The 24,950-nt window shown below is 50.3% G+C and overlaps 12 protein-coding genes across 12 annotated transcripts; 5 read left to right on the top strand and 7 right to left on the bottom strand.

Moving 5' to 3' along the window:
- Positions 1–545: 545 nt before the first annotated feature.
- On the bottom strand, positions 546–2,434 carry N7500_003856 (class II fumarate hydratase; the record flags this gene model as incomplete). The annotated part of the gene is made up of 6 exons (XM_056675002.1): positions 546–732; positions 787–1,804; positions 1,858–1,973; positions 2,040–2,077; positions 2,131–2,175; positions 2,228–2,434. The coding sequence occupies 6 exons, from the start codon at positions 2,432–2,434 to the stop codon at positions 546–548; spliced, it is 1,611 nt and encodes a 536-aa protein (XP_056535527.1).
- A 256-nt stretch (positions 2,435–2,690) lies between these two features.
- N7500_003855 (alpha/beta hydrolase) lies at positions 2,691–3,936 on the bottom strand (the record flags this gene model as incomplete). Its single annotated transcript, XM_056675001.1, has 3 exons — positions 2,691–2,975; positions 3,025–3,342; positions 3,400–3,936. 3 exons carry the CDS (start codon positions 3,934–3,936, stop codon positions 2,691–2,693), a joined length of 1,140 nt encoding a protein of 379 aa, XP_056535526.1.
- A 1,015-nt stretch (positions 3,937–4,951) lies between these two features.
- Positions 4,952–6,312, top strand: N7500_003854 (putative aspartate transaminase; the record flags this gene model as incomplete). Its single annotated transcript, XM_056675000.1, has 3 exons — positions 4,952–6,031; positions 6,088–6,193; positions 6,248–6,312. 3 exons carry the CDS (start codon positions 4,952–4,954, stop codon positions 6,310–6,312), a joined length of 1,251 nt encoding a protein of 416 aa, XP_056535525.1.
- A 526-nt stretch (positions 6,313–6,838) lies between these two features.
- On the bottom strand, positions 6,839–8,228 carry N7500_003853 (putative chitin biosynthesis protein (Chs5); the record flags this gene model as incomplete). The annotated part of the gene is made up of 2 exons (XM_056674999.1): positions 6,839–8,047; positions 8,157–8,228. 2 exons carry the CDS (start codon positions 8,226–8,228, stop codon positions 6,839–6,841), a joined length of 1,281 nt encoding a protein of 426 aa, XP_056535524.1.
- Positions 8,229–8,636: 408 nt separating this feature from the next.
- On the bottom strand, positions 8,637–9,080 carry N7500_003852 (uncharacterized protein; the record flags this gene model as incomplete). Its single annotated transcript, XM_056674998.1, has 1 exon — positions 8,637–9,080. The coding sequence occupies one exon, from the start codon at positions 9,078–9,080 to the stop codon at positions 8,637–8,639; it is 444 nt and encodes a 147-aa protein (XP_056535523.1).
- Positions 9,081–9,773: 693 nt separating this feature from the next.
- N7500_003851 (translation initiation complex factor eIF1A) lies at positions 9,774–10,405 on the top strand (the record flags this gene model as incomplete). Its single annotated transcript, XM_056674997.1, has 2 exons — positions 9,774–9,794; positions 9,977–10,405. 2 exons carry the CDS (start codon positions 9,774–9,776, stop codon positions 10,403–10,405), a joined length of 450 nt encoding a protein of 149 aa, XP_056535522.1.
- A 783-nt stretch (positions 10,406–11,188) lies between these two features.
- On the bottom strand, positions 11,189–13,458 carry N7500_003850 (uncharacterized protein; the record flags this gene model as incomplete). The annotated part of the gene is made up of 6 exons (XM_056674996.1): positions 11,189–11,689; positions 11,754–12,612; positions 12,662–12,788; positions 12,837–13,091; positions 13,148–13,282; positions 13,332–13,458. 6 exons carry the CDS (start codon positions 13,456–13,458, stop codon positions 11,189–11,191), a joined length of 2,004 nt encoding a protein of 667 aa, XP_056535521.1.
- A 419-nt stretch (positions 13,459–13,877) lies between these two features.
- Positions 13,878–17,113, bottom strand: N7500_003849 (ssDNA endodeoxyribonuclease RAD1; the record flags this gene model as incomplete). The annotated part of the gene is made up of 7 exons (XM_056674995.1): positions 13,878–14,789; positions 14,840–15,935; positions 15,986–16,514; positions 16,562–16,632; positions 16,685–16,772; positions 16,839–17,016; positions 17,066–17,113. The coding sequence occupies 7 exons, from the start codon at positions 17,111–17,113 to the stop codon at positions 13,878–13,880; spliced, it is 2,922 nt and encodes a 973-aa protein (XP_056535520.1).
- A 352-nt stretch (positions 17,114–17,465) lies between these two features.
- Positions 17,466–17,717, bottom strand: N7500_003848 (uncharacterized protein; the record flags this gene model as incomplete). Its single annotated transcript, XM_056674994.1, has 2 exons — positions 17,466–17,536; positions 17,585–17,717. The coding sequence occupies 2 exons, from the start codon at positions 17,715–17,717 to the stop codon at positions 17,466–17,468; spliced, it is 204 nt and encodes a 67-aa protein (XP_056535519.1).
- Positions 17,718–18,772: 1,055 nt separating this feature from the next.
- Positions 18,773–20,393, top strand: N7500_003847 (WASP family protein; the record flags this gene model as incomplete). The annotated part of the gene is made up of 2 exons (XM_056674993.1): positions 18,773–18,982; positions 19,044–20,393. The coding sequence occupies 2 exons, from the start codon at positions 18,773–18,775 to the stop codon at positions 20,391–20,393; spliced, it is 1,560 nt and encodes a 519-aa protein (XP_056535518.1).
- A 965-nt stretch (positions 20,394–21,358) lies between these two features.
- On the top strand, positions 21,359–22,259 carry N7500_003846 (F-box protein; the record flags this gene model as incomplete). Its single annotated transcript, XM_056674992.1, has 2 exons — positions 21,359–22,082; positions 22,138–22,259. The coding sequence occupies 2 exons, from the start codon at positions 21,359–21,361 to the stop codon at positions 22,257–22,259; spliced, it is 846 nt and encodes a 281-aa protein (XP_056535517.1).
- A 666-nt stretch (positions 22,260–22,925) lies between these two features.
- On the top strand, positions 22,926–24,769 carry N7500_003845 (CorA family magnesium transporter; the record flags this gene model as incomplete). The annotated part of the gene is made up of 3 exons (XM_056674991.1): positions 22,926–23,438; positions 23,499–24,139; positions 24,190–24,769. The coding sequence occupies 3 exons, from the start codon at positions 22,926–22,928 to the stop codon at positions 24,767–24,769; spliced, it is 1,734 nt and encodes a 577-aa protein (XP_056535516.1).
- Between the last annotated feature and the right edge of the window lie 181 nt (positions 24,770–24,950).

Here is a 24,950-nt window from a genome sequence, read left to right as displayed (position 1 = left end):
GGGTCGCAAGAAAGATCGGCGTTTTTGGATTTAAGTGAGTTAATTTGTGTGAAACTTGAGTATAGAATTGAAAAGGAACAATAGGGTTGCGACGTGGGAAAGAAGATGTTTTTCAAGATGTTCAAGAATAAGTACTTGACTTTGCAGGGTTCAGGTACAGCTGAGACACCGCCACTAAGGGGGGCATTTCTATTAATACTCCCCCCCATACCAAAAGACAAGTGGACTCGTCATTTTGGGGGGGTTCTCTCGGGAATTTTGACTATAACTTACTGACCTCTGCATTGAAAAATTCTGAATTTATTTGAAATATACATACGGAGTACTCCGTGCTTAAAAATGGTATCGGCAGCTCTAATTCCCTAGCGTTCTTGATCGGATTTGCGATCGAGGATGCTATTTATAACTCTTAAAAGACCTTGGGATCTACAACACAAAAAAACACATAACATCACAACACAAAGTGATCAAACATAAAATTCTTTTCAGTGTACATATCCTATCGGAAATGGTCTATAATAACACAGGACAGCATTGCTGTTCATCTACTTCAACTCCTTGGGGGCCAGCATCAGCTCGGGGCGGACGTACTGGTCGAACTCCTCCGAGCTGAGAGCCTTGAGCTCCATAGCGCTCTCCTTCAGGGTAAGGTTCTTCTTGTGAGCGTTCTTGGCAACCTTGGAGGCCATGTCGTAACCAATAACGGGGTTCAGGCAAGTCACAAGCATCAGACTATCATACAGTTAGAATTTGCCATTAAAAAAAAATGGGGGTTTAAGCGCATACCTCTCGTTGAGAAGGGAGTTAATCCGTCCCTCGTTAGCCTGCAGACCCTCCACCAGGTGGACACGGAAGCTGTTCATGCCATCAGAGAGAATGCGCACGCTGTGGAGCAGGTTGGCGATCATCACGGGCTTGAAGACGTTAAGCTCGAACTGGCCGTTCATGCCACCAATGGTAGCAGCGACGTGGTTACCCATAACCTGAGCGCAGACCATGGTGAGGGACTCGCACTGGGTGGGGTTGACCTTTCCGGGCATGATGGAAGAGCCGGGCTCGTTCTCGGGCAGGCTAAGCTCGCCCAGGCCGCAGCGGGGGCCGGAGCCGAGGTAGCGCACATCCTGGGCGATCTTGAACAGAGAGGCGGCCAGAGTGTTCAGGGAGCCGGAAGCCTCAATGATGGAATCGTGAGCAGCCAGAACCTCGAACTTGTTAGGGGCGGTCTTGAACTCGGTGCCGGTCAGCTTGGAGATCTCAGCAGCGACGGCCTCATCGAAGCCCTTGAAGGTGTTGAGACCAGTGCCGACAGCGGTGCCACCCTGAGCCAAGAAGCGCAGGTGGGGGAGGGTAGCCTGGACACGCTCGATGTTACGGTCGAGCTGGGCGACGTAGCCAGAGAACTCCTGGCCAAGAGTGAGGGGAGTGGCGTCCTGCAAGTGAGTACGGCCAATCTTAATGATGTGCTCAAACTCGTTGACCTTGACCTGGAGGGCATCGCGGAGGCCCTTGAGGGCAGGCAGAAGGGACTGCTCGAGCTCGATAACGGCAGCGATGTGCATAACAGTGGGGAAGGAGTCGTTGGAGGAGGCGGACATGTTAACGTGGTCGTTGGGGTGGACGGGCTTCTTGGAGCCCATGGTGCCACCGAGAATCTCAATGGCACGGTTGGAGATGACCTCGTTAGAGTTCATGTTGGACTGGGTGCCGGAACCGGTCTGCCAGACAACCAAAGGGAAGTGGTCCAGCAGCTTACCCTCGGCGACCTCAGCAGCGGCCTGCTTGATAGCCTCACCAATCTTGGGGTCTGATGCAAGTCAATAACCGGACAATGTCCAATTTCCATAAAATTCCACATACCAAGGCCGTATTTCATGTTCACTTCGGCGGCAGCACCCTTCAGGATACCGAAGGCCTTGACCACGGGGGCGGGCATGCGGTCCTGGGGCTGGTTGATGTCGAAGTTGCCCAGGGAGCTGTATCCATCAGCGACCTTCTTCTTCTTCCCATTGTAACATATCGATTTCAACAGGGCGTCTTACCGCTGGGTCTGCGCACCCCAGTACTTGTCTCCGGGGACCTATTAAAAAACCATTAGCTCTGTATGGTACAATTGCGTGAAGATTCACTTACCTGGATTTCACCAAAGGCATCGCTCTCAGTACGAGCGTCAACGGACTAGATCACACGCATCAGTTCTGAATTTGTCCGCGCTCTCGAGACAGCATACCATCCTGACAGTAGTTCCAAAGGCTCGCTTGTTGGAGAAAGTGTTCAAGGATTGAAGGCGGGGGAACTGAGCGAATTGACGGGTATTAGAGCTCAGAGATCGGGTAGCAAAGGGCGATAAAACGCTACGAGCTGCGGGGGTGGCTCTGGCCGCATGTGTCAGGGTGGCCATAGAGCGCACCGCGGCTCGGGAGGAAGTGGGATTCATTGCGTGACAATTGGGCTTGTAGCTGTACCAAGGAGGGTATACAAAGGCTCACACCAAGCTGATGAAGCTACTATGGGAAGTCAAATCGAGGATAGGTCTTCTTTAAAGAAAAGTCGCAAATTTGAGGTCAGCTAGACTCTCCGAGTCCCAGCCGAAACTTCCCGGTATCGGTAGAACGGAAAGGAGACGGGTTCTTCGGCAGAGAGGCTCGTAATTTTCGGTAATATTGGTATTATCCGGCTCAGTACTATGGTATTTATTTATCTGCTAGGGTTGAACTCTCATCCCTTCGAAGCTCCCGCTTCATTGTCGCAATCACCTTCCTGTTATATCGCTGACCTCCTTCCAGAATTCCATCGAGTGAAGCGAATACATGTGGAGCACCTGCAATCCGGTCTACCTCTACAGATACCCCAGCAGCTTGAAGCTTAGCTGCATACGCCTCTCCTTCATCGCGCAGCGGATCCAATTCCGCCGTAGACACCAACGCAGGAGCCAAGTTCTGGAAATTCGGTGCGAGAATGGGCGATATCTTCCAATCCTGAGACAAATGAGCATCACACTTTCAGTTACATCATGTCCAAACGTACCTCGTTAGACTCCATCGGTCGAGGAACTCCTAGAAAATGTCGGTGGAAGTATGCCATGCGCGCCACTGGCAGCGCAGGTGCAAATTCCATCTCCCGGTATGATTCGTAGGGACAACCTTCGCGGTCAAACTCGCCCTCGGGAGTGAAAACACGGTGTAAGTCTGTCGCCGGCACGGTCAGGATTTGCAAGCGCAGAGGGATGCTTGCATCACGGCAGAGATGGCTGATGACGGCCGAAAGGTGGCCTCCAGCTGATACACCGCCCACTGCAAACCTATCTGGGTCTAAATTGAACTCAGTCGCTTTCTGGGAGCGAATCTAGCCCTGCGTCGTCAGTAGTTGGTTCACATCCAAGGTCTTGGCTGATGTTCCTACCCAATTGAAAGCGGTCCAACAATCATTCAATGGAATGGGATACTTATGCTCAGGGGCCAGGCGGTAGTCCACGTCAAACGCAACAAGGTCTCCATCAAGTCCATGGACAACTCGCTTGCAGAAATCGTGGTCGTATGCTAGTCCACCAAAGACCCAACCACCACCGTGGAAGTTTACATAGGCCGCTCTCCTCTTCGGTTTACCCTGGGTGTCAAGCTGGGGTGCTGGCTCAAATATCCGTACGGTGATTTCACCACCATCGACAGGACATTTCTGCTCCGTGATGCGGAATATATCAGGGCCGGGAGCTCGGCCGTAGGAAGTGGTATAACGGCCAGGGTCCTTGCGGAAGTCTTCAATGGGGACCTCGTGTGTATGCAGTCGACCGACATTGAATGCATTATAGTATGCGACGTAGGTTGGGTCATACCGTGGGAGCAGCTCCGGGGGGATGCTATTGTGAAGTGGTTGGACGATGGTTGGGGGCCGAAAGTTATGCAAAGCAGAGTCACCAGCTGGTGCGGTTTGAGAGGACATACTGCTAACAAGAAAGAGACACTGCTAGATCCAATTGAATAAAGTATGAGATTGATGCGAGTACAGAAGATGTGATTTGAAGCTATCGAAGTTCAACAAATCTCTCGTGCGGGGTACCATTTGCCTATGTTGTGCTCGCCAACTTCGGCCTATACCCCTTAGACACATTAGGTCAGTGGCGTGCTATTCCTGTATAGTACGGAGACAAGTTGGGTGGCACAGCAAGACTTTATCCTCGGCTGTAAAATCAATATGCGTCAAAAAATGGATTGAGGTAAGAGCTGGAACAATATCCCGGTCGTTATGGCTAGATCACTAGGTCTCTTCTTCTGAATTTTCTCGTGTTCGTGTACATTCGTGTTCATCTTGGGTTAGTTGAAGGTCACCATAATAGAGAATTTAGCTGTAACTAGGCTTTTTCGCATTGGAATATTAGTAGGGACATTGAGAATACGTTTCTAGAAGGCTAAAAGCACACGAGCCAAAAACAATTCATGACTGGTATAAAAGAGATATCATCTTACCTTGACATATATCTCAGCCTACTATATATCGCAACCCCCTCTTCCAAGTGTCCCCCAACAACACCACCACAGGCCATCATCAACTCCCGAGTCAGAGTGCTACACAAGGAAAACTCATATTTATCCTCTTGAGAATACAGTGCATTCACGATGTGCGTCAGCAGACCTCCGATGACGTTTCATGCTGATCTTAGACTTTAGTCCGGAATTGCGATCAATAACGTATCTCAAAGGTTCAACAACCAGCACATGGTCAGAAATAGATGGCTATAGCCGGATATCTCTTCCTTGGAATCCAACAAAGATGAAGACATTGCAAATTTACGTTTCTTGCACCCCGGAGTCCGCTACTAAGCGGGACTTCCCGCGGGGCAAAAAGACGGCGATATCGGGTTGACTCAGCGGATTTTAATCTTTACTTATACTCCCCACGATCTCGCCACAAATTGCCTAGCGATCACAGGAATTCCAATTGCAATCTCTATATCACAATGAGCAAGCCCGATACTCGTCTTAATGTTTCCCCGGTGCCTCCGGACGAGATCTTCGCCCTAAACGGCGCCTACGCCGTTGATCCCCACCCGCAGAAGGTTAGCTTGGGCGTGGGTGTCTACCGAACAGACGATGGAAAGCCATGGCCCCTTCCCGTCGTGCAAAAGGCCGAGAAGGCATTGGTGGTAGAGGACGACCTCTTCCGTCATGAATACACTGCGATCGAGGGCGATGTGCCTTTCCTAGGAATTGCGCGGGATCTGATGTTCGGATTCGAGGGCAAACAAAGCGAAGAGGAGGCCAAGGCACGCATTGGTTCCGTGCAGACTGTCGCCGGTACCGGTGCTAACCATCTCGGTGCCCTGTTCCTTGCCCACCACATGAAGCCCACCAACGTGTGGCTGTCCAACCCATCCTGGGCCAACCACCAGACTATTTGGGAGCTGGCCGGTGTGCCCCGCAAGACATACCCGTACTACCATGCCGCAACCCGGTCGTTTGATTTCGAGGGCATGATGTCAACCCTCGAGTCCGAGGCGCAGGAGGGCGATGTTGTGCTGCTGCATGCCTGCGCGCACAACCCCACCGGCCTGGATCCCAACAAGGAGCAGTGGGTTGCCATTGCTGACCTTTGCGAGCGCAAGAACCTCTTCCCATTCTTTGATTCGGCCTACCAGGGCTTCGCTTCGGGCTCTGTTGAGGAGGACGCTTGGGCCGTCCGCTACTTCTTCAACCACAAGCCGGATATGGAGATGTGTGTCGCACAGAGCTTCTCTAAGAACTTCGGCCTATACGGTCAGCGCGTTGGTGCCTTCCACTACTGTAACAACCGCGCCTCAGCCTCCATTCGCGACGTCGTTGTGAACAACCTATGCCACCTGATCCGTGGCGAGTTCTCCATGGGCCCGCGTGTTGGCTGCACCATCGTTAAGAAGGTCCTTACCAACGACGAGCTTACTGCCGACTGGCACGAGGACTTGAAGGTCATGAGCTCGCGCATCAAGGCCATGCGTAAGGCTCTGTACAATGAGTTGGTCCGCCTGCAGACCCCCGGCACTTGGGAGCACATTATCCAGCAGGTAAGCTATCTGAATTCTACTATGTGTAACATACTTTGTACTAATCCTTTTCTTAGAACGGCATGTTCTCCTACACCGGCCTTACCCCCAAGCAAGTTTACGCCTTGAAGGACAGGTACCACATTTACCTGCTCAAGTCAGGCCGAGCATCTATCAGCGGCTGTAAGGACCCCCAATCACGTCTAATCCTAACCTCTAAGCTGACAGTGTACACAGTGAGCCAGAAGAATGTCGCCTACGTAGCACAGGCCATTGACGATGTTATTCGCAACGAGAACTAAATTCGAAACGAGTCCAAACTGGATTTGTTTTGAATTCACATTTTGCTTAGCCTCGCATCTTAGTCTCTCAGAAGGGACTGATTTTTGATTCTGCAGACTACTGACTTTGCACCTGGCCGGCCCATCTGGTTTACGATGTTTTATGATAGAATTACAATTTAGAGACCCAAAGCCACACGTGCAATTTTGGTGTTCTTACCTACAATGCTCTCCAAATGTCTATACAGATAAATCAAATCAATCGAGTAAATGCGCAAGGCTGCATTAGGAGAATAACGTACTGTACATATAACAGCAAACACGAAAATGGGAAAGAAAAACGAGGAATCTGAGTTGGAGCACGTTCGTAAGAATCCTATAGTTTGCCCGCTTAGGTGAAAAAGACACGCCACCAACCACAACAAGGTAAAACTGTACTGGATAAAATCGTAGACGCTGGTCGACAAGGGAGACAAAGGTAGGATAGGGATGTCATGGAATTGACCGCGAAGCAAGGTTAAAGCAGAATAGACCATCAGAGGGCTATTCAGAGAGGAACTTCGTTGAAGTCACTTTCAATCTCTTTGCCTTTGCTCTTTACGTCTCCGAGTGTTGCCGACTCAGAGTTATCCTCAGGCCTGTGCTGTGGAAGGGTTTGCTCTTTTTCTGCCTCTTTATCGCTCCCCTCTGCAACTTCGACTGAAGGCTCCTCGTCCTTCACCTCTGGAGTAGGTGTCGCTTCTGGCTCACCATTCCGAGTAGGCTCATCTGCTTCCTCGGCTTCATCCTTGGGTGGAGGCGGAGGTGGTGGGATTTCATCATCTTCATCTTGTGATCCAACCTCTTGTGCTTGCGCCTGCGCCTGGGGTTGGCTACTCGTCTCACCTCCAGGGAAAGGAGTCAGAGGAGGCTCCTCGGATACCTGCTCTTGCACAACTTGTTCTTGCACAGGGCTCCGTTGGGGCTGAGTGCTAGGTCTTCCTTGGTTGGCAGTTGCAGACGAAAGAGTAGAAGTAGTACGCTGGTGGGACGAGCCGTGGATCACGCCGAGTTGACGAGCCTTAGGGTCTGCGTTAAGATAGTAGCCGCGCACGCCGGCAATGGTCCCCTCATTCTCACAAGCATCCACCCACTCCGGAACCACGACAGGAATGTTCATCTCTACAGCCTTCTCCCACTGCGCGCCCCGTCCTTCCGTGCAGACGAAGTGAGTGGTATCGATACGGACTGAGTCAATCATCTTGCCTCCAATACGGTCCAGTGCAGCACCGAGAGCCTCCTTTTGCTGCGGATCAAGGATGCCTGTTGTGACAGTGATACCGGACAGGTCGGTCATCTTGTGTGTACGACACGTCAGCTTCTCCGACTGATAGGTACCAGCAGTGGTCCGCAGGACCAGGTGGAATGAGTACTCGGAGTGAATGGCCAGACCACTGATTTTTGTGCTGCGTGTCTCGAGAGGGCGGGGTATGGTGCCGGCCTTGGAGCCATTGCGGTAGAGGGAGAGCGATTTCAGGGATGCAGTGGCTAGGTCGATTGGGTCCCACTCGAGGACGAGCGAGGTCTGGGTTGCATTGCGTAGGCGCAGAACTGGTGGCGACGGAGCCTTGAGACCGTATGTATTTAGGATTCGCTTCTGGAGGGCTTGGAAGGCAGATGCGCTCGCTGCTTCCGCGGCATGGTTGCGTGAAACGGTGATATCGACAATGCTGCCTGAGCTAATGTTGTTCGGAAGAAGGACTGAGGGGAATTCAATCTGTGCGAAATATCAGTAAAATGTCTTTGTTTGCTAGTGATGTTCCGCAGAATTGCAAGTTGTCGATGCCTGGAGAGTAGGGAGTAGGCGACCAGGGGTTTGAGCTTACGAGTCGATTGTCTTGGGTGAGGAGCACCGCAACACCGGCGTCTACCTTGCCGACTGTCAAGGAAACCAACATGGTGAGAATGGAGGGGGAAGTTTAGGATGAGTGGTGGTGGTTGTCAAGTTCTTAGCCTAGACCGGGGCGTTGATTCCGCCAGATCGGCATTTAGCGAGATACGGGAAGCTAAGATACTCGCGCTTCTATATTTACTTCTGTACCTGGAAGTCAATCATAAACAAATATTTCCAGATTGGAGGGTATAATGTATATAATGAAGAGTTGAGATAATTTGAATCTCAGATGCAAAGTAATTTCCCCCAAACGCCATAATCGCAATGTCGCCCAGGTGATATACATAGTCCAACAGTCGACTGCTAGTATGATACAAGATGTTATGGTTATATACATTGAATCTCACAGGGTCGCTTGGTGTCCCCAGCTTGCCTAGGCTTCACTTTTCGAGTCCGATGCATCGAAAACCGGTCATTTCCGTGGTTGTTCATGATCCAGAAGCAAGGATAATAGATGATGGACATCATTTTGGATCCTTTCAAAATCCTGTTTCACACATGGTGGCTGGACGTAGATCTCCAAAGTTCCTGACAGCTTTCTCCCTCGTGATGGAGATTCAGAAAGGAGAGGCTTCCCCAGCTTATCCAATCCTTGTTGCTTCAAAGCCTGCTCGAAAGCAATTCGCACTCTGCGCCCGCACCAGGAGCGAACCACCCGCTTGCTTTGTTGAATCTGTGATACTGAAACTCGCCACCATAACGTTTTCTTCTCACGATGTGCGCAGAGATCGACGATTTTGGGCCGGATCGGATGGGTTGGGGAGTTCAGGTAGCGCGCGGCAACTGGAGGAGTGTTGCATTTGGGCCAATACCGAAGCACCAAGCTCTTTGTAGATGTGGTAAACTTTGTCGTCATGATGGAAAATGACTACCGGTGGTTGTATGGGTATGCTGGCTTGGGCTGTGAAGTATAAGGAGAGTCGTAGCACATCGATATCATGTCGGATTGAACACCAGAAGGCTTCTGAAATTGAGCCAGCGAGGACCTATGGAGACTTTGGATGGACAATTGGAGGTTTGGGATATGTGTTCAGAGAGGTAGCATCAAGTCACAAGAAAGTGTCGTAAAATACTGCGAATGTACTCGGGAGGTCGTCAAATCTTGGGAATTGCGTGTGTCAGGTAGTCTCCTGCTTGTCAGGAAGGCCGCACGGAGGGCAAGACCCATGTAAATAAATTGATTGTTTAAGCTCTTAGCTGATCTGACAGCACATTGTATTGCAAGAGCTCAGATATTCATTAGAAATGCCCATAGCATTGTTCGCCTCATCTTTTTCTGCCAATCAAACTAGGCGGTCAAACCTACCCCGAAATCAGGCCAACAGGCAGAAATTTTACCGGAAGGAGCGAAATCACTGACGCCACTGGGCAGCCAGTGCCTGATTATGTAACATAAAAGATTTGAATAGCACAGAACCCCCACCTCCTTCTTTCTTCCACTCTCACTTCCCTAATCCACCTCGATTAGGCCTCTTCAGATCTTCGTTGATCTAAGGAAAAAACATACCCCAGAGAGCATCGACCCAGGTGAAGGTCGCAATATACCAATATGCCCAAGAATAAGGGAAAGGTAAGCGCGCAAAATATCCAGCCCCTCCTGTTGGTGATAATTTCCTTGCCACATCCACTGTCTCCTACTTGAGAGTAGCCACCTTACCCTCGATCTGGTGACTCTTTGGACTTGTGGAAGGATTTTTATCTTCGAAATCACTAAAATTACTTTGAGTGACACATGCTGACAATCAAATATAGGGCGGTAAGAACCGTCGTCGCGGCAAGAACGAGAACGACAACGAGAAGCGTGAGCTTGTCTTCAAGGAGGAAGGTCAGGAGTACGCTCAGGTCGTGAAGATGCTGGGTAACGGTCGTCTCGAGGCACTGTGCTTCGATGGCGAGAAGCGTCTCGCCCACATTCGTGGCAAGCTCCGCAAGAAGGTCTGGATCAACCAGGGTGACATCATTCTCCTCTCGCTCCGTGACTACCAGGACGAGAAGGGTGATGTTATCATGAAGTACACCGCCGACGAGGCCCGTTCTCTGAAGGCTTACGGCGAGCTTCCCGAGCACGCCAAGATCAACGAGACCGATACCTACGGCGGTGAAGGCCTGGACGACAACGTCGAGTTCGACGAGGACCGCGAAAGCGAGGACGAGAAGGAGATCGATGTTGACGAGCTCTAAGCTCATCCCCTGCTACTCCCAGAGTTCGATGCTCTGCCCTGCAAGAATACCCCGGATACATCCCTCGGTATTCTCCATGTTCGCCAAATTCCTCTCCTCCTACTCGCCGCCGTTGGCACAGTGCCGTCGCTCATCTGCTCCGAAACTGCCTTTGACTGCTTGCCACGCGAGGCATTTTTGACATCCGATTCCCTCTGTACATTCGTTCGAACGGACCAAGAGCATCAATCACCTCCCCAGCTTACGACGCTGCTTCTCACCTCGGCTTGCATGAGGATAGGGACACCCTCCCTCCGTGCTGGCGCTACTGCGACAACTTTTCCGGGCTTGAAGCCATCGAACAGAGGACCCTTGGTGTTTGTCTATTGGCGATTTTGGATTTTCGAAGGTGGATAGATCATCGATTCCACTTTCGTCCTTTTTGCAAATACCTTGGGATCATGACAGAGACTAAAATGATTTCTACGCACACATTATGAACTTGTGTGCTTGTTTTCCTGCATTGCATTGCATGCGGTGTGTTCACTCTGCTCAGCCTCAACTTGCTTTTCTTTTCGTTCTTTTATGATAGAGTCATGAAATGGGCCACGAGAATTGAAAATATCATCTTTAGACTTGCTCCTACAGATATGCCTTCTTTGTAGACTCATTAAGAGAGTAATTGGACGGATCAAGTAAATTCAAGTGACTGAACTCCAGCCAATTCCAGCCCACACTTTGAAGCGTTTACGTACAATTTCTAATAACTATTCTATGTACGCCTTTACAGAAATGCCAATCAAATCAAGAATCCAAACTACCCTTCCCCTTAGTTGATCCCTCTACACACTGCCCCCTCCCAAACATAGCCTTCGCAGCAGCCTGCCAAACGGTCTCCCGTTCCAGATAATTATCCAGCGTATAGAACAGCCGACATTCAGCAGCTTCATACACAAATTGCAGCGGAGTCTGACCATCCTCCGGATCATACTCATCCCGCAGGTTGACATTGCCACTCCACTGAAGCGACGCCGTCGTGCTCGGGCTGGACTCATTGAACGCCTTCCACTCGGCAGGTGTCAGCAGTGGCGATCCACTCTTGACGGAGTCTCTAACCAGCCCGTTCGCTTGCTCAATGTACCCATTTATATAGTTAACACCAAGTGACTGGCCACCCTTGACACCGCCGACGCCTTGCATGGGTGCCTTTTGTGGGCGACCACCAAAGGTGATTGTGCGGACACCCTGTCGTTTCATCAGCTTGACGAAAAACGCGCAAGTTGATACACAGTCGCCGTCTGTGATCTGCCATTGTACTTCTGTTAGTTCGTTTCCTATTTTCCGTGATGTGTGGGGAAGGATCACTTACAATAGCGATGTTATCCGCTGAGAAGGGTGACTTGCTTGGTTTCAACGGGACTGGTCCGTAACCGTTGATGGGGAAGGCCTTTGAAGAGGTGGAGCTATAGTTGAAGTTGGCTAATAGGCTAGAAGCAGAGCTCCCTAGAACTTCGTGCGGTCCATATAGATCTTCCCAGGAGCTGAAGTCAGTTTTCTGGTCAGGCCGGACCATCTGCCGATACGCGAACACATTGCTCGTGTCCGTCTTATTGTCGCGCGAGTATGCTTTCGTGAGGAACTTGGCTGCATCGTGTGCTCGGAACCGTGTCGCTGTGTAGGGCGCGGCATTGGGGAAGAGGATTCGGGACAGGTCGATGCCAATAGACATGTATCCACCGGGATTGGATGAGAGATCAATCAAGAGGTTCTTCTTTCCAGCTTCGGTGCTGTTTTGTAAGAAGTCGACCGCAATTTTGGCGACCTCTGCTGCACTGGATGAGAAGGTTGGCAGAAAGATGATTGCTGTGTCCTCCAGCCCTGATAATTTAGAGTAATATCCAGCAATCGAATTAGCTGAGTTGCGCCAGGTAGTGGTGGGAAATCCTGCTATTTCAGAAGAGGCTTTCTCGGCGCCGGACGGACTGGTCGAAGCGGTAGATAAGGCTCGAGGCAGACACTCTATGTCGTAGAGATGCGTGCCGTTTTTATAAGAAAAGAACTTTTCGCTCGGGGTGGCTGTTTTCTGGATAGTCTTTTCAGTGCCATTGCCAAATTTGAGAGATAGCTGAGCGCCATCAGTCCAGTCTCCAACGGAAGCCCATATTCCATTCACGCTAGTAGGAGTGTTGGTGACACTGCGAGCTGGCGCGGGGAATACTCGATTGTACCTGGGACAATCAGTGTGATTCAATACCGTAGCCACAGAAGGGTACGTACTGCGCATCACGATCTTGGAGGTTCTGATCATTGGCATATGATTCGAGGTACGTAGCCACGTTGGTTCCGTTGATGGACACGAGAGGCGAGACGGCGTCTGGGTCTACCTTCTGCAGTTTTGCATCACCTGGTATATTAGTTCAAAGACTTGACACATACATCGAGCGGAACATACCTAAAGCGTATACCTGGGGAAGTGAGAGCCCATCTTTTGAGATTGACACTAAAGGCATATCAATTTGATATGTGAAGATTGACTGTGAGCATAGCTGGAAGGCCAAATGACCATCATGGGCTGTTCTGATAAGATGGGTGATTTCCAAGTCCATCTCAAATTGACTGGTATAGCTGTTGCTCTTGGCCTTAGCCATAATCGTATCGATTTCCCCCATAATATCCGTGGAAGGCATGGTATACCCCGATGGGGGATCTAGTAATGCAAGTTAGTCATGTTCAAGGGACCCTATTCGAATTGATATCACTGACTCTTTAAAATATCGATAGTTGACTGGAACTCGAGGATCTTGCGAACCTGAATCAGAAAATCAACGGCGCGGTCCGAGTCAAATGGCATGGATAGCAGACATTGATGTGCCAGATCATGAGGTACAATGGCATTTGCTGCGACCGTTAGTTATCAACTAGTTGATAATTTTGAGTCCATACTCACTATGGTCTTGATTGGCATCTTCTACCAACTTGCTGACTTGAGCACATGGCTCAACATCGCGTATACTTCTGGCAGCACCGACTACAGCCGCCAGAGCGACCGGCGTCAACACAGTCTTGAGATGCATTGTGGTATGTTGAAGATGTCAGGAGTCTGCCATAATATTTCCGACGTCAAAAGGACCCATTTACATCCCCACTCTTTCTCAGGGGCCCTTACTTGGCTTCGGCTGTTGACTGGGACAGTTGACTGGGGCTGTTCTGTTTTTAGGTGATCTGCACGATCAACGCCAAGACGAAAAGAGTCCTTATTGGGGCACAGAGCAGGCCAGGTTCAAATCGAGTAAGACTCCAGAATTCGGATGTCTCGGTTGTTTGCTTTGATTTGCTTTTCCTTGATGGGATGATGTACATGATAGGTGTGTTTGTTACACATTACCGTATTTGACATACACAGCTCTTTTGTGAACCCTTAAAGAATGATGCTAATTGAATATCGTATTCATCATTTCATTAATGTACTGGAGTCTCCAGGGCGAGTCTTCTATTAATCAAATACGCTTTTTTGGAAGAAAGCAACGATCTTGCGTGCAGCTTCTTTACCAACCAGTGGATCCAGCTGCTCAACCTCCATGTTGGCGATGTCTCTAATATTGTCCGTTTCAATGATCAACCGCTCTAGAGCATGGGGCGTGACGCCCGGAACAGCTCGTAGCATGTCTTGTGGAAGGAGATTGAAGGTACGGTGCTCAATCCCAGCGGCAGCCATGACGTCGGCAGAGCCAGACGAATTAGATATGTCAATATCAAGGCCGAGTTGAACTGCGCGGAGTGGATCTGGCTCCTGAGCGTTCTTTTTGAGCTCTGCGAAAATCTCGGCTGTCTGATAAGGGGATGAAGACCAGATGATCTTTAGGCGTGGGAAGGCAAGAGTGAGGAGCACAAGTAGATGCTGGGCGGACTTCGGATTAGATGGATTGGCAAGCGAGCTGCTAGTAGTGCTGGCTGCAGTGCCGGAAGATGAGAAACCATAGTCTGTCATAAATGTGGGTCCTGTTGGAACGGAGGCGAACGCATCGAAAGTGAAAGATTTGTTCTGATCAAATTCAATCAATAGTAACGGGGTCTTGTAATACTGGAGCATCGTCTCGGCCTGGTTGTAGAGTCGGCCGTTCTTAAGGGAGGTTATAAGATCACGGATCGATTTCCTTTCGACACAAATGTCTGGAGTGAGAATGTAGTCACCCACGGTGAGCTGGCAGGGAATGACGATCATGTTGTTTCCATGTAATAGCGATGGTAGGGCACTTCGGAATTCTCGCACATCAACTACAACCCGAGGAGGAGATGCTGTTGCTGCTAGTCTTCCTCCTCCAGCAATACGAGTATTGACCGTCCGGAGAAATTGCTCCTGGGGGTCTTCATCCTTTTTGTCATGCGTCAAGGTGACCGCCATGTTCTGAAAATCACATTAGCTAGTATTTCACATTGTGCAGCTGGGTAGCTTACCCCCTTCTCTTTGATCAGCTTTGTGAATGAGTCTTTCTCTCGTCGGACAGCACTCAGATACCGCTGTTCTTCAACAGAGCCACCATAGTACATGAAGTAAACCTTTACGCTTCGTCCCGAATGGGAACTGCGATATACCTCAACCCTTCGAATAAAGGCGGGATCGGGTTCGTACATGATGATGTATCGCGGGCGTACTTCCTCGAGTATATGCTCATCCATGTCACCGTCGTAAGGGTGTATCATGACCAGGTCGTTCATATCATACAACTCGTAGAAATCTTCCATATCCTCCAGGTCATCGACAATAACTTCCTCTTTCTGCATTTCTTCGACCTCAGTGGGTTCAATCTCACTTAGCAAGCTGACGACTTGACCGGGCAATTCGACATCGGTCTGGACACTGCTGTTTGGCACACGACCTGCAGCCGAGGTGATTGCACCGCCGCCACGTACTCGACGACGTTTGTTTGGGGGAGGCCGTCCTTGATGCGCACTCTGGGCTGCTGATGACTCAGAAGGTTTTCCAGATCTGTCATCCTCTCCTGACTGGGACAAGTTTTTGTTGACATTCGAGAGAGACCTCTTCCAATTGAGGTAGTCTCGCAGACGGCGCCGCATCATAAGCTCCGCAGAAGGCTTGTCCTCACTCTGATCATTGTCCTCTTTGGATTCGGACCCTCGAGCAATTTTGGAATGCATAGTGCCAATGTACTCGCGAAGCTGGCGGCATACCCGTTGGTCACTACACATAATCAATATGGTGTTATTCGATTGATCCATTCTCGCAGGATGGAGGTAAGCATCGTGTTCGATTTCTCCAAGGACCTCTGATAGGACACTCCACTTCGGGAGTTCTTCTAGAACCGGGTGCAACTCAGAAGAAAATGTTGTTGAAGATGAAAGGCGGGTCAGTTCGTTGCTCAATTTGCCTTCGTACGCTCGTGATTTGGCAGTCTGGAAAAGCACATGGGCAGCATCAAGGAAAAGCCACGGAGAGTAGTTATGTTTGTTGGAGCCAGGAGGCGGAGCATGCGCAGACACGATAGTATCAAGGTACTTGATAAAAGACACCGCATCGTAGCTAAGTAAAGCACTACAGAGCGGTTAGCATTCAATATATGAAAAGCAACGCGGAAGACACACTGAAGGACTCCTCGCAGATCTGTCAGATCGCTGACGATTTGCCTCGTCCTGAAGCTCACACGATGCCACATTGGGTCTAGTTGACGTCTGATAATCATATCGAAATTTTTGTGCAAAGCACTGTCTAACGTCCACTCTTCCATATCTAGCCCGGTGTTACTCTTCCTGAGTTCAGTGATACTGATCTCTACGCATTCCAGGACAGCATTCTGGATTTCCCTCATTTTGTCGCTCATGGGAACTTCCAACTCAATCACTTCTGCCTTGCGATTTCCTTCTAGAGACTCGGCGACAGAAATGTGGAATCTGGGCCACAGTGATGCCTTGCGTAGGAAAAGATTTCGCAGCATATTAGCTAACGGGGCAAAGCCCGTTGTGAATGGCTCCGGGGAGTCTGAGAATGCTTTCAAGAAGCCGCGCTTATTCGATTGTCGATAAACCCGGACAATGAATGCTTCGAGGGACGTCGCCAAGACCTTATCAGCATGCAAAATAAGCATACCAGTGACCTTCTCGGGATCAAGAAGTTCTAGAAAGATCAGCGAGTGTCTGGTCCATAATACTAGACATACATACTCGACAGCAAGTCTACAACCAATATTCTGGATGTCACACTCAGAATACCCCCTTCGTCATATATTCTCTCTCTGGTAATTTGTCAATACACCGGAATCAACAAACCAGAACCGAGAAACCCACCGCATCGGCACCGTAGCTTTCTCGGTATTGATCACTTTCAATCCCCTCGCAAGAGGAGACTTGCTGGTAGCATAATGCTCCGCCAATGCTGATTTCGGGATCAATCAGCTTCCAATACCAGCGTCGAACCTGGGATGTAAACCGATTCACATACCCTCTCCGATCCATTCATTCTCGCGTTCATCTGCACCCACCACCAGGACTAGATTGTTCCCCGCAGCATCGTAAAAATGTAGGAGATTCGTTATTAGGTGTAGAAGCCCCAGGCCTCGTGCAAGGATGACTAGCTCGTCTTCGGCGCGTAGTTCGGTGAAGAGTTCCTGCTGGTATTGCTTGACAGGGGTTAGCGGTAGGCCTACGCCGAGGTTATAAGAAACTTACCAGTGGCAGAGATAGCTTCACTGGCACATTAGACCGTTCTGGAGGCATTTGGAACACTTCCTTACGCGTTGTGAAGTGAGGGGACCGGGCAGCGAGATGTCGCGCGATCACGTGTGCTGTGATGCATGACGTAATGAAATTATATACCTGAGGACCATACCTAGGAGTGTACGTAGCTTTTCAGGAGAATGGCCTGATATTCAAAGGATACGCTTTCTTCTACTTCTTTTGTGTGGTTTGCTATATAACATTTACGTAGTTACTCTCCGTATGTTGGTGTTGGACCTTGTTTGGGTCGTGACCCGTTATGGATAGACTGGACAAGAACAGGTTGCCTAGAATAGTAGAAACTGGTATTGAATTAAGTACAAAGAAAGAAGGCTTGTTGGTCCATGGTCTCTCAGTTGGATGAATCGTTCAGCTCCTTCGCACGTGCCTCGAGCTCCTCTTTGGAAGCCTTGGGGGGCATATCTATAAAGTGTCAGTTGCGGCCTTCTGTGGGTCTTGTAGTCAACGTACTGTCTGGAATCTGAGGTCCCTTTGATATGAAGTCTGCTGCAGTCGCTTTCTGTTGGCCTGGTTTCTGCTCGGCCTCATTGCCTCCATTTTGGGGCGCAGATGGGAAGTCTGACGACTCGGGGATGACTGGCATTCTGGAGATATAGAAGAGTTTCTTGTTGAGTTGTCACTAGCTAATACTAGCTCTTGTTCCCTGGTAGATAGATTAAATGTATCTGGCAGTAGTTTGATGGTGAGTTGAAGAAACAGGCCTTGAAGGTTGGTTGGATGTCTGCTTTATAGATCTCAAGCGGGATGACGTCGGTGGTCAGGTTGCAACAAATAGCATGATAGAAGTTGTCTCAACGTTCAGTTTGTAAAACAAGAATAAGATGTAAATCCAATTGAACCTATAAATTTTGGTTATGTTTACTGGGTACCTCGGTGTGCAAGCAGCTTTACTTGGGGGCATGCCAGACTAAGTAGCAATGCCTTCGAGGCATAACCAGAAAAGTGATATGAAGCGTTGAATTTCAAAGCATGAAAGATAAGATCGATTTTGATTAAAATAGTGACTATGTAGCATTCTACCTAGTTCGACGAGTACGATCTATAGAGAGTTTGATAGCCATACCTTTGCACGCTGATACATCCTCTAAGCACCATCATACACCACATACTCCTCTGGGCATGAGGTGAAGTTCATCAAACAGTTTATATGATACTTAGTAATTGAAAGGGGCACGCTAGACCGTATTCCGCGATCCTCGTTACTCATGGAACGTATGTTAAGACATCAATTTGTATTTTCAAAGTAGTTGATTCAGATTTGAGATTCTCAAAAGATCAAACAGAATGAATGTATGACCTTACACTTTCATAGTACAAAAAAAGTACCATGTGCCGTTAGCGGTGCTGCGGCTGGCCCATGTCACTCCGGTGTATTGGGTCCGCCCCGCCTACACACCTCCGGTCTATCCTCTCCAACTCTCAAGGCAACCGCCGGTCGGCTCTTTAACACACCAGCCTTTGAATATAATCGATCACAAAGAAAACCCCTGTACATACCGTATCAGTCGGTGTGTCGAGGGCGCTATCTCATCCTTCGAAGATACCCGCCCAACTGCAATGTGTGCACTACTCACCTAACCACCTTTCGAACTATCACCTTTGCCCTCTTCGTTTAGTGGGGGATCACCTCGATTCACCATGCCCTCCATACTCAGCGATGCCGACAAGGAAACAGTGAAGCGGAATGTCCCCAAACCCGCGAACAAGATCCTCGCCGTAGCTGTCGCGCGACTCTACGTCGCCTACCCGGATCCACAGAAATGGACATATACTGGAATTCAAGGCGCTGTTGTCCTCTGCAATGACCTTGTGGGAAGGACTTTTTGGCTCAAAATAGTCGATGTCTCGGTACGCAGTCCATACTGGTGTTGAAATAAGAATAGACGTGCTGACAATTCGTTTTATGTAGCCCGCTAGCAGGGGGGTGATCTGGGACCAGGAGATCTATGACAACTTCGCTTACAACCAGGACCGAACCTTCTTTCATACATTCGAGCTTGAAGACTGCCCCGCCGGTCTGTCCTTTGTCGACGAGAAGGAGGCCAAGACCTTTATTAAGAAGGTGCAGGAGCGTGAGAAACATGCAAGCAAAGAGACATCCAAAACTCCATTCGCCTCTAGTCGAGGCCAGGGACCTGCTCCTGTTGCCAATGGAAAAGTAGGACGGTCTTTGTTTGGTAGCTTGTTGCATCGTTCGGCCCCGGCTCCAAGTGCACCGCTGCCGACAGCACCTGCGCCTTCAATACAGGTCGCTCCGCCACCTCCGATGATGTCCCCAAGCGTGCCAGCAGCTCAGCCAGATCTGCCATTCGACACGAGCGACCCCTCTTGGAAAGGACTCCTGGATGAGCTTAAAGGGATGGGAATTACCGAAGACCAAATCGCCGAGAATTCCGAATTCATCAAGGCTTGGATTGACCAGAAGCAGGCGGCGGCGGCCGAGTCTGCTCCCATTGAAGATCAGAACAAACCAAAGGCTGCTCCTCCTCCACCTCCACCTTCTGCACCTCCCGCGCCGAAGGTGGTTTCGATCAGTCCTCAAGACACGGGTTCCAGCTCGACAAGCAGACGGGGACCGCCGCCGCCGCCGCCGTCACGGAAAACACGTTCTGAAGCACCAGAAGAACCCGTTTCCCTCCCTCCTCGTGAACCATCTCCACCTGCGCGAAGATTCAACGCGCCCCCTCCATTTGCAGACGCAGGAAAATTCGCTGAGCCAGCCGGCCCTGTAGGTCCGCGGCGTCCCCGCGCAACCTCAAATGTCAATCCTGGGCCTCCACCACCCCCGCGACCACCAAAGACACCAATGGACGATATTCACCATAATCAATCGACTCAATCTCGATTTGGGGTACCGCCAGCTTTCTCTGGCGATCGCAAGGTGTCTGCACCACCGGCACCACCCAGCCGTAGCTCTATACCAGGTGGGCCTCCCCCTCCGCCGCCTCGCACGGCGAGCCCAGCAGCACCGCCCCAACTGCCCCCCAAACTGCCGCCCATGACCTCTACTGGACCTCCTCCTCCGCCTGCCAGGAGCCCCGTTTCACCTCCACTCCCACCCCCACCAGCGTCTCGACCTGTGCCAGCTGCACCGTCTTCTCCTGCAGCAGCTCCTCCCCCACCACCAAGAGGACCAGTCTCGCCTCCCCCTGCCCCGCCCTCGGCACCCTCGTATTCCCCTAGTATTCCGCCGCCGCCGCCGCCGCCGCCTGGTTCTGCGGCACCCGGCCCCCCCGCCTCGTCCGCCTCCAGGCCGTAATGGCCCCCCCAATGCCTCCCCCTCCCCCTCCTCCGGCGCCTGTGTCAGGGGCACCAGGTGGACCGCCGCCACCTCCACCCCCGGACCACCTGGAGGTGCTGCTCCCCCCTCCCGCACCTCCACCGCCTGGGCTGCCTGGAGGTGGTGCTCCTCCTCCGCCTCCACCGCCTGGCGGTGCTGCGCCGCCCTTGCCAAAGTCCACTGGTGGACGTGACGATTTGCTAGCGTCCATCCGAGCTTCTGGTGGTAACAAAGGCGGAATGTTGCGCAAGGTCAAGGATACGGAAAAGAAAGATCGTAGTGCTGCCTTGGTACCGGGAGCTGCCAATGAGTCTTCAGCTTCGACTCCCAACGCAGGAGGCGCTCCACAAGGTGGTTTGGCCGGCGCATTGCAAGATGCCCTCAACAAGCGAAAACAGAGAGTCAGCGGAAGTGGTATGTCAATTGCAATACTCAAACATGGGTCTATTTGCTAACTATCTTGGTAGATGACGAGAAAGACAATGACGACGATTGGTGAGCAATTAGTTTTCGGTGGGATTGTTCAAGTATTTGAAGATACCAAGGGTTTTTGTGCATTCTTGCGAGCATTGAGCATTATGTTTCTTGGTCCAGCGTTTTGCCTAAAAGTTTCGCTTCAAGTGTCAACAAAAGAGGGGGCAATGCACTTTGTATATAGCTTTCAAAGGTAGATGCAGTGGATACGAGAGATAGTCTCAGTACGAGGAAGTAGATGTTTCTGTTTATTCTTCCCATTGCTAGGGTGCCTGGTGTTTGGACGAGTGGAGTTCAGTTTACACCGCCATCAACAATGGACATCAACCTGGGGATATTCATAAATTTCACTATCTGCACCCTATACAACGTTTGGAAGTAAACCCTGTCTCTTGTCTCTCCCTGTACGGTAGTCATCAGTCTCGAGTTTCGCTTAAGTTTCATTTTAGAGCCACCTCTTCTCATTGCTGATGAAGCCTGAGTCTCCATCTCTTGGGTCTTTGCCCGTTGAAATCCTGTGCTCTATCTTCCGTCTCTTGGACCCAATTGGCCTCATGTCCATCAGCCAAAGTAACTCCAAATTCCGCACAGTGGTGCAGCCACAAAAAAACCATCTACTGGAGAGGCTGCTTGAACTTGAATGCCGAGAAGAAGTCGGGGGAGTCACCCCCATCTTCCGATCAAAAGACAATCACCTCGACCCTGTTTTCTCGTCAAAAGAGTGGCGTACTATGCGCTGGGCCTGTAGTTTATGTCTCCAGATGCTTCCAAACACAGCCTTCAACAATCACTCTATCCTACGACTGCAGTACCGCAAGCCATTACCAGGATCTCCGGCAGCAAGTTCTTACACGAGCTGGGAGCCAACAAGAAATTGGAAACTCCGCAAGCCGTACCGTCTGTATAAACAACAATCCGACTCTAGGGATGAGGATCGGAAAATACGGCGTCGATACGATCTCGCATCCAAGTGCAACACATTGAGATCGAACAATCGCGATAGAGGTGCAAGATTAGCCAGTTTTCAGGACAGCGGAATTATCACCTTCCAGGGCTTTACTCTGGATGAATACTGCTGTATCACACAAGAGGAAGAGCAGGTCCTGCTGGACCACGAAGCACGCCTCATTGAGAGAGAGCGTTGTGGCTTCAAGCGACACTTGCGCAAGTGCAATGAATGTCGTTCCCGGCGTGGTTAGCTCCCATCTGCTGTGTAGCGAGGCACAGACAAGGTACCCATAATGCAGAGTCGTTGTATGCTATTTGATACTGCCTTGGACCGATATTTCCCAGGTGTTCTACCATAATGAGAGCTGTGAGGTCGACGGCCAATGCTCCAATTCTAGAATGATTTCGCGAAGATGGTTTTGATTCTCTCCGGGTTATGTATATGATGTTATCTCCGATATGGTCGTCGTGGCATGATTTACGTCCGTTTCATGTTAGATTTGCTCTCAATCATTTGATACCTACCACTGTGTCTGTCTGAGAGTTCCAAAACTGGGATGAGAGTGAGGTCACGATCGCCAGTTTATTTATCAACGGGTGGTCCTGTGGCCATTGTTTTACGCGAGGTCATGGGCACGAGAAGCTTCTTGAAATACTCGTGAAATGGTTGGGCTACTGCTTGGATAGCGAGCGAGTGTGGTTACCACTTATCCTTTTGGCTACCTGAGAGAGGCAAGCGAAGCGAAAACAGAAGCTTACGCGGGTATCCTCGATCTATGAGGTTGCACACCTGATCTGGGTGATACAATGCCAAATGGAGATAATGGAGGAGGACCAGGGTGATGACCTGCTTGCCGAGAAGGAAGTACTTTGACCTAAGCGCATGAATCATATTATAGCAGTCAGTATCTAAATAGAACTACGCCAAATGCCAGAGTACGAGAGATTTGAGAAACAGCAAGCGGTGTTTTTATGTACCAATCGTCTAGTTCTGATAATCGGATGAACATTGTTCCGGCCAACGGGAAAAAAGCGTATCGTGATCTGATCGGGAGAACTTGCGTACGGCTCAGTCGATTATCCAGAGACATGCTGTCTCCGAGGCTGTCTGCGCCTTCTACCTCTTTACTGCGCTTCTTACGATCACAATCTGGGTTCACAGCCGCACCATCAGCATGCGCTTATCCGAAGCGTCTTGCTAGCCGCGATAAAGGCTTCTCAACAGGGCCATCCCCGAAACTCTCGAGCTGGGCGCATCTCGATGCCTCTCATAGCTCCACGACCCTTAGTACCACCAGAGCAACAGTCTCGCCGCCATTAGTGCCGACGCAGCTGAAATTCTCGCGTCATGCGTCAACCAAAAGCCGACCCTTTCTCCGACGGCTTTTTGATCTCAAGCGGAACAAGGCTTGCGAGTACAAGAATCAAGGCCCGGCTGGCCCTGGACTTATGGATGAAGGTACGGAGGGGCTCTTCAACATTGGCCGCAGCCTAGCCGCCAAGGCGTCAAATGAGCTACGAATTCGATGCACGGAGTTTGATATCAATGGAGATGTCACACTCGTGAACGGAGAATTCCGGAAACAGGAGCTGATCGCCAAGGTTAGTAAAGAGGACTGGGTTGAGAGCTTAACATTTGCTGACCGGTGAATCGCGATACAGTATGGCCTGCTTCCTCGCGATCTACGCAAGATTGATTCATCGACTCTTCCTCATATCCTGGTGCGACCCAGGGCAATCCTCATCAATCTGTTGCATCTAAGGGTTCTCATCAAAGCGGACCGGGTGCTTGTGTTCGATGCCTATGGATCAACAGACTCATACATGCAATCGCTGTTCATCTATGATCTAGAAGGAAAGCTCCGCCAGAAACAATCCCAAGGTGCCGGTCAGCCTAGTCAATCACTGCCGTACGAGTTCCGCGCGCTGGAAGCCGTTCTCATTAGCGTCACGAGTGGTTTGGAGGAGGAGTTTAATGGAGTGAGAGATCCCGTCGTGCGCGTTCTTCGTGCACTTGAGGAGGACATCGACCGAGATAAGCTCCGACACCTCTTGATCTACTCCAAGAAGCTGGGTACATTCGAGCAGAAAGCTCGTCTGGTACGAGATGCTATTGATGATTTGCTAGAGGCCGATGACGATTTGGCAGCAATGTACCTGTCTGAGAGATCGCACGGCAAAGAGCGAGAAGAAGATGACCATCAAGAAGTGGAAATGCTTCTGGAGTCATATCACAAAGTGTGCGATGAGATTGTTCAGGCCAGTGGAAATTTGGTGACGAATATTCGTAACACGGAAGAAGTGTAAGTTCGACCGTTTCTTCCCCACGGAAATCACATTTAACATAAACCAGAGTCAAAGCTATTCTCGACGCCAACCGCAACTCGCTCATGCTCATGGATCTCAAATTCAGCATTGGAACACTCGGCCTTGCAACAGGAACATTATTTTCCGCTCTGTACGGCATGAACTTGAAGAATTTCATCGAAGAATCAGACTTCGGTTTCGGAGGTGTCTCCGTGATCTGCTTTGCTCTGACTGGTCTCGTCTGCGTCTACGGTCTCTCCAAACTGCGCAAGCTTCAACGGGTCCGCATGTGGGGTGAATCCGGCGTGGGAGGCTCCACTTTTGCTCCTTTATCCCCAAAGCGCAGCGCACTCGCTAAGAATCGTAATAACTGGCGTGCCGATTCAATTGAACCAGTCTGGGGCAGTCTACCAGGGGAAGGCCGATCTGAGCGCATGAGACGTCTCAAAGAAAATTCAGCTGTAGCTGCGGCTCAAGCTGCTTCGAGAAACTTCAAATCGACGCCTGCCACCCAGGCTGCTATGCAGGCATCAGCTACGGCCTCTAGCAATGCTTGTGCGGGAAATGGCAACGGTGATGGGAAAGAGACCGTTTGCCCCGAAGGTCATATCAAGCCTGAGGCATGATACGCTGTGATTTAAGTATGTGTGACGGTTTGATTGCTTTGGAATGGGACTAGGCGTTTTTATTTGGATCTTCAACTAATAGGAGCGGAGTTGAAGAGGTCTGTAACATCACTGTACATTAACACATTCATCTATTCCCCCACTCTATGTTTTATTATGTCTTGTTTAGGTGTGAATAGAT

Source organism: Penicillium coprophilum (assembly GCF_028826855.1).
Source record: "Penicillium coprophilum strain IBT 35676 chromosome Unknown utg000002l_segment0_segment1, whole genome shotgun sequence".
Taxonomy (NCBI): domain Eukaryota; kingdom Fungi; phylum Ascomycota; class Eurotiomycetes; order Eurotiales; family Aspergillaceae; genus Penicillium; species Penicillium coprophilum.
Note: the sequence above shows the minus strand (reverse complement) of the source record. Positions and strands in the feature narration are given on the sequence as shown.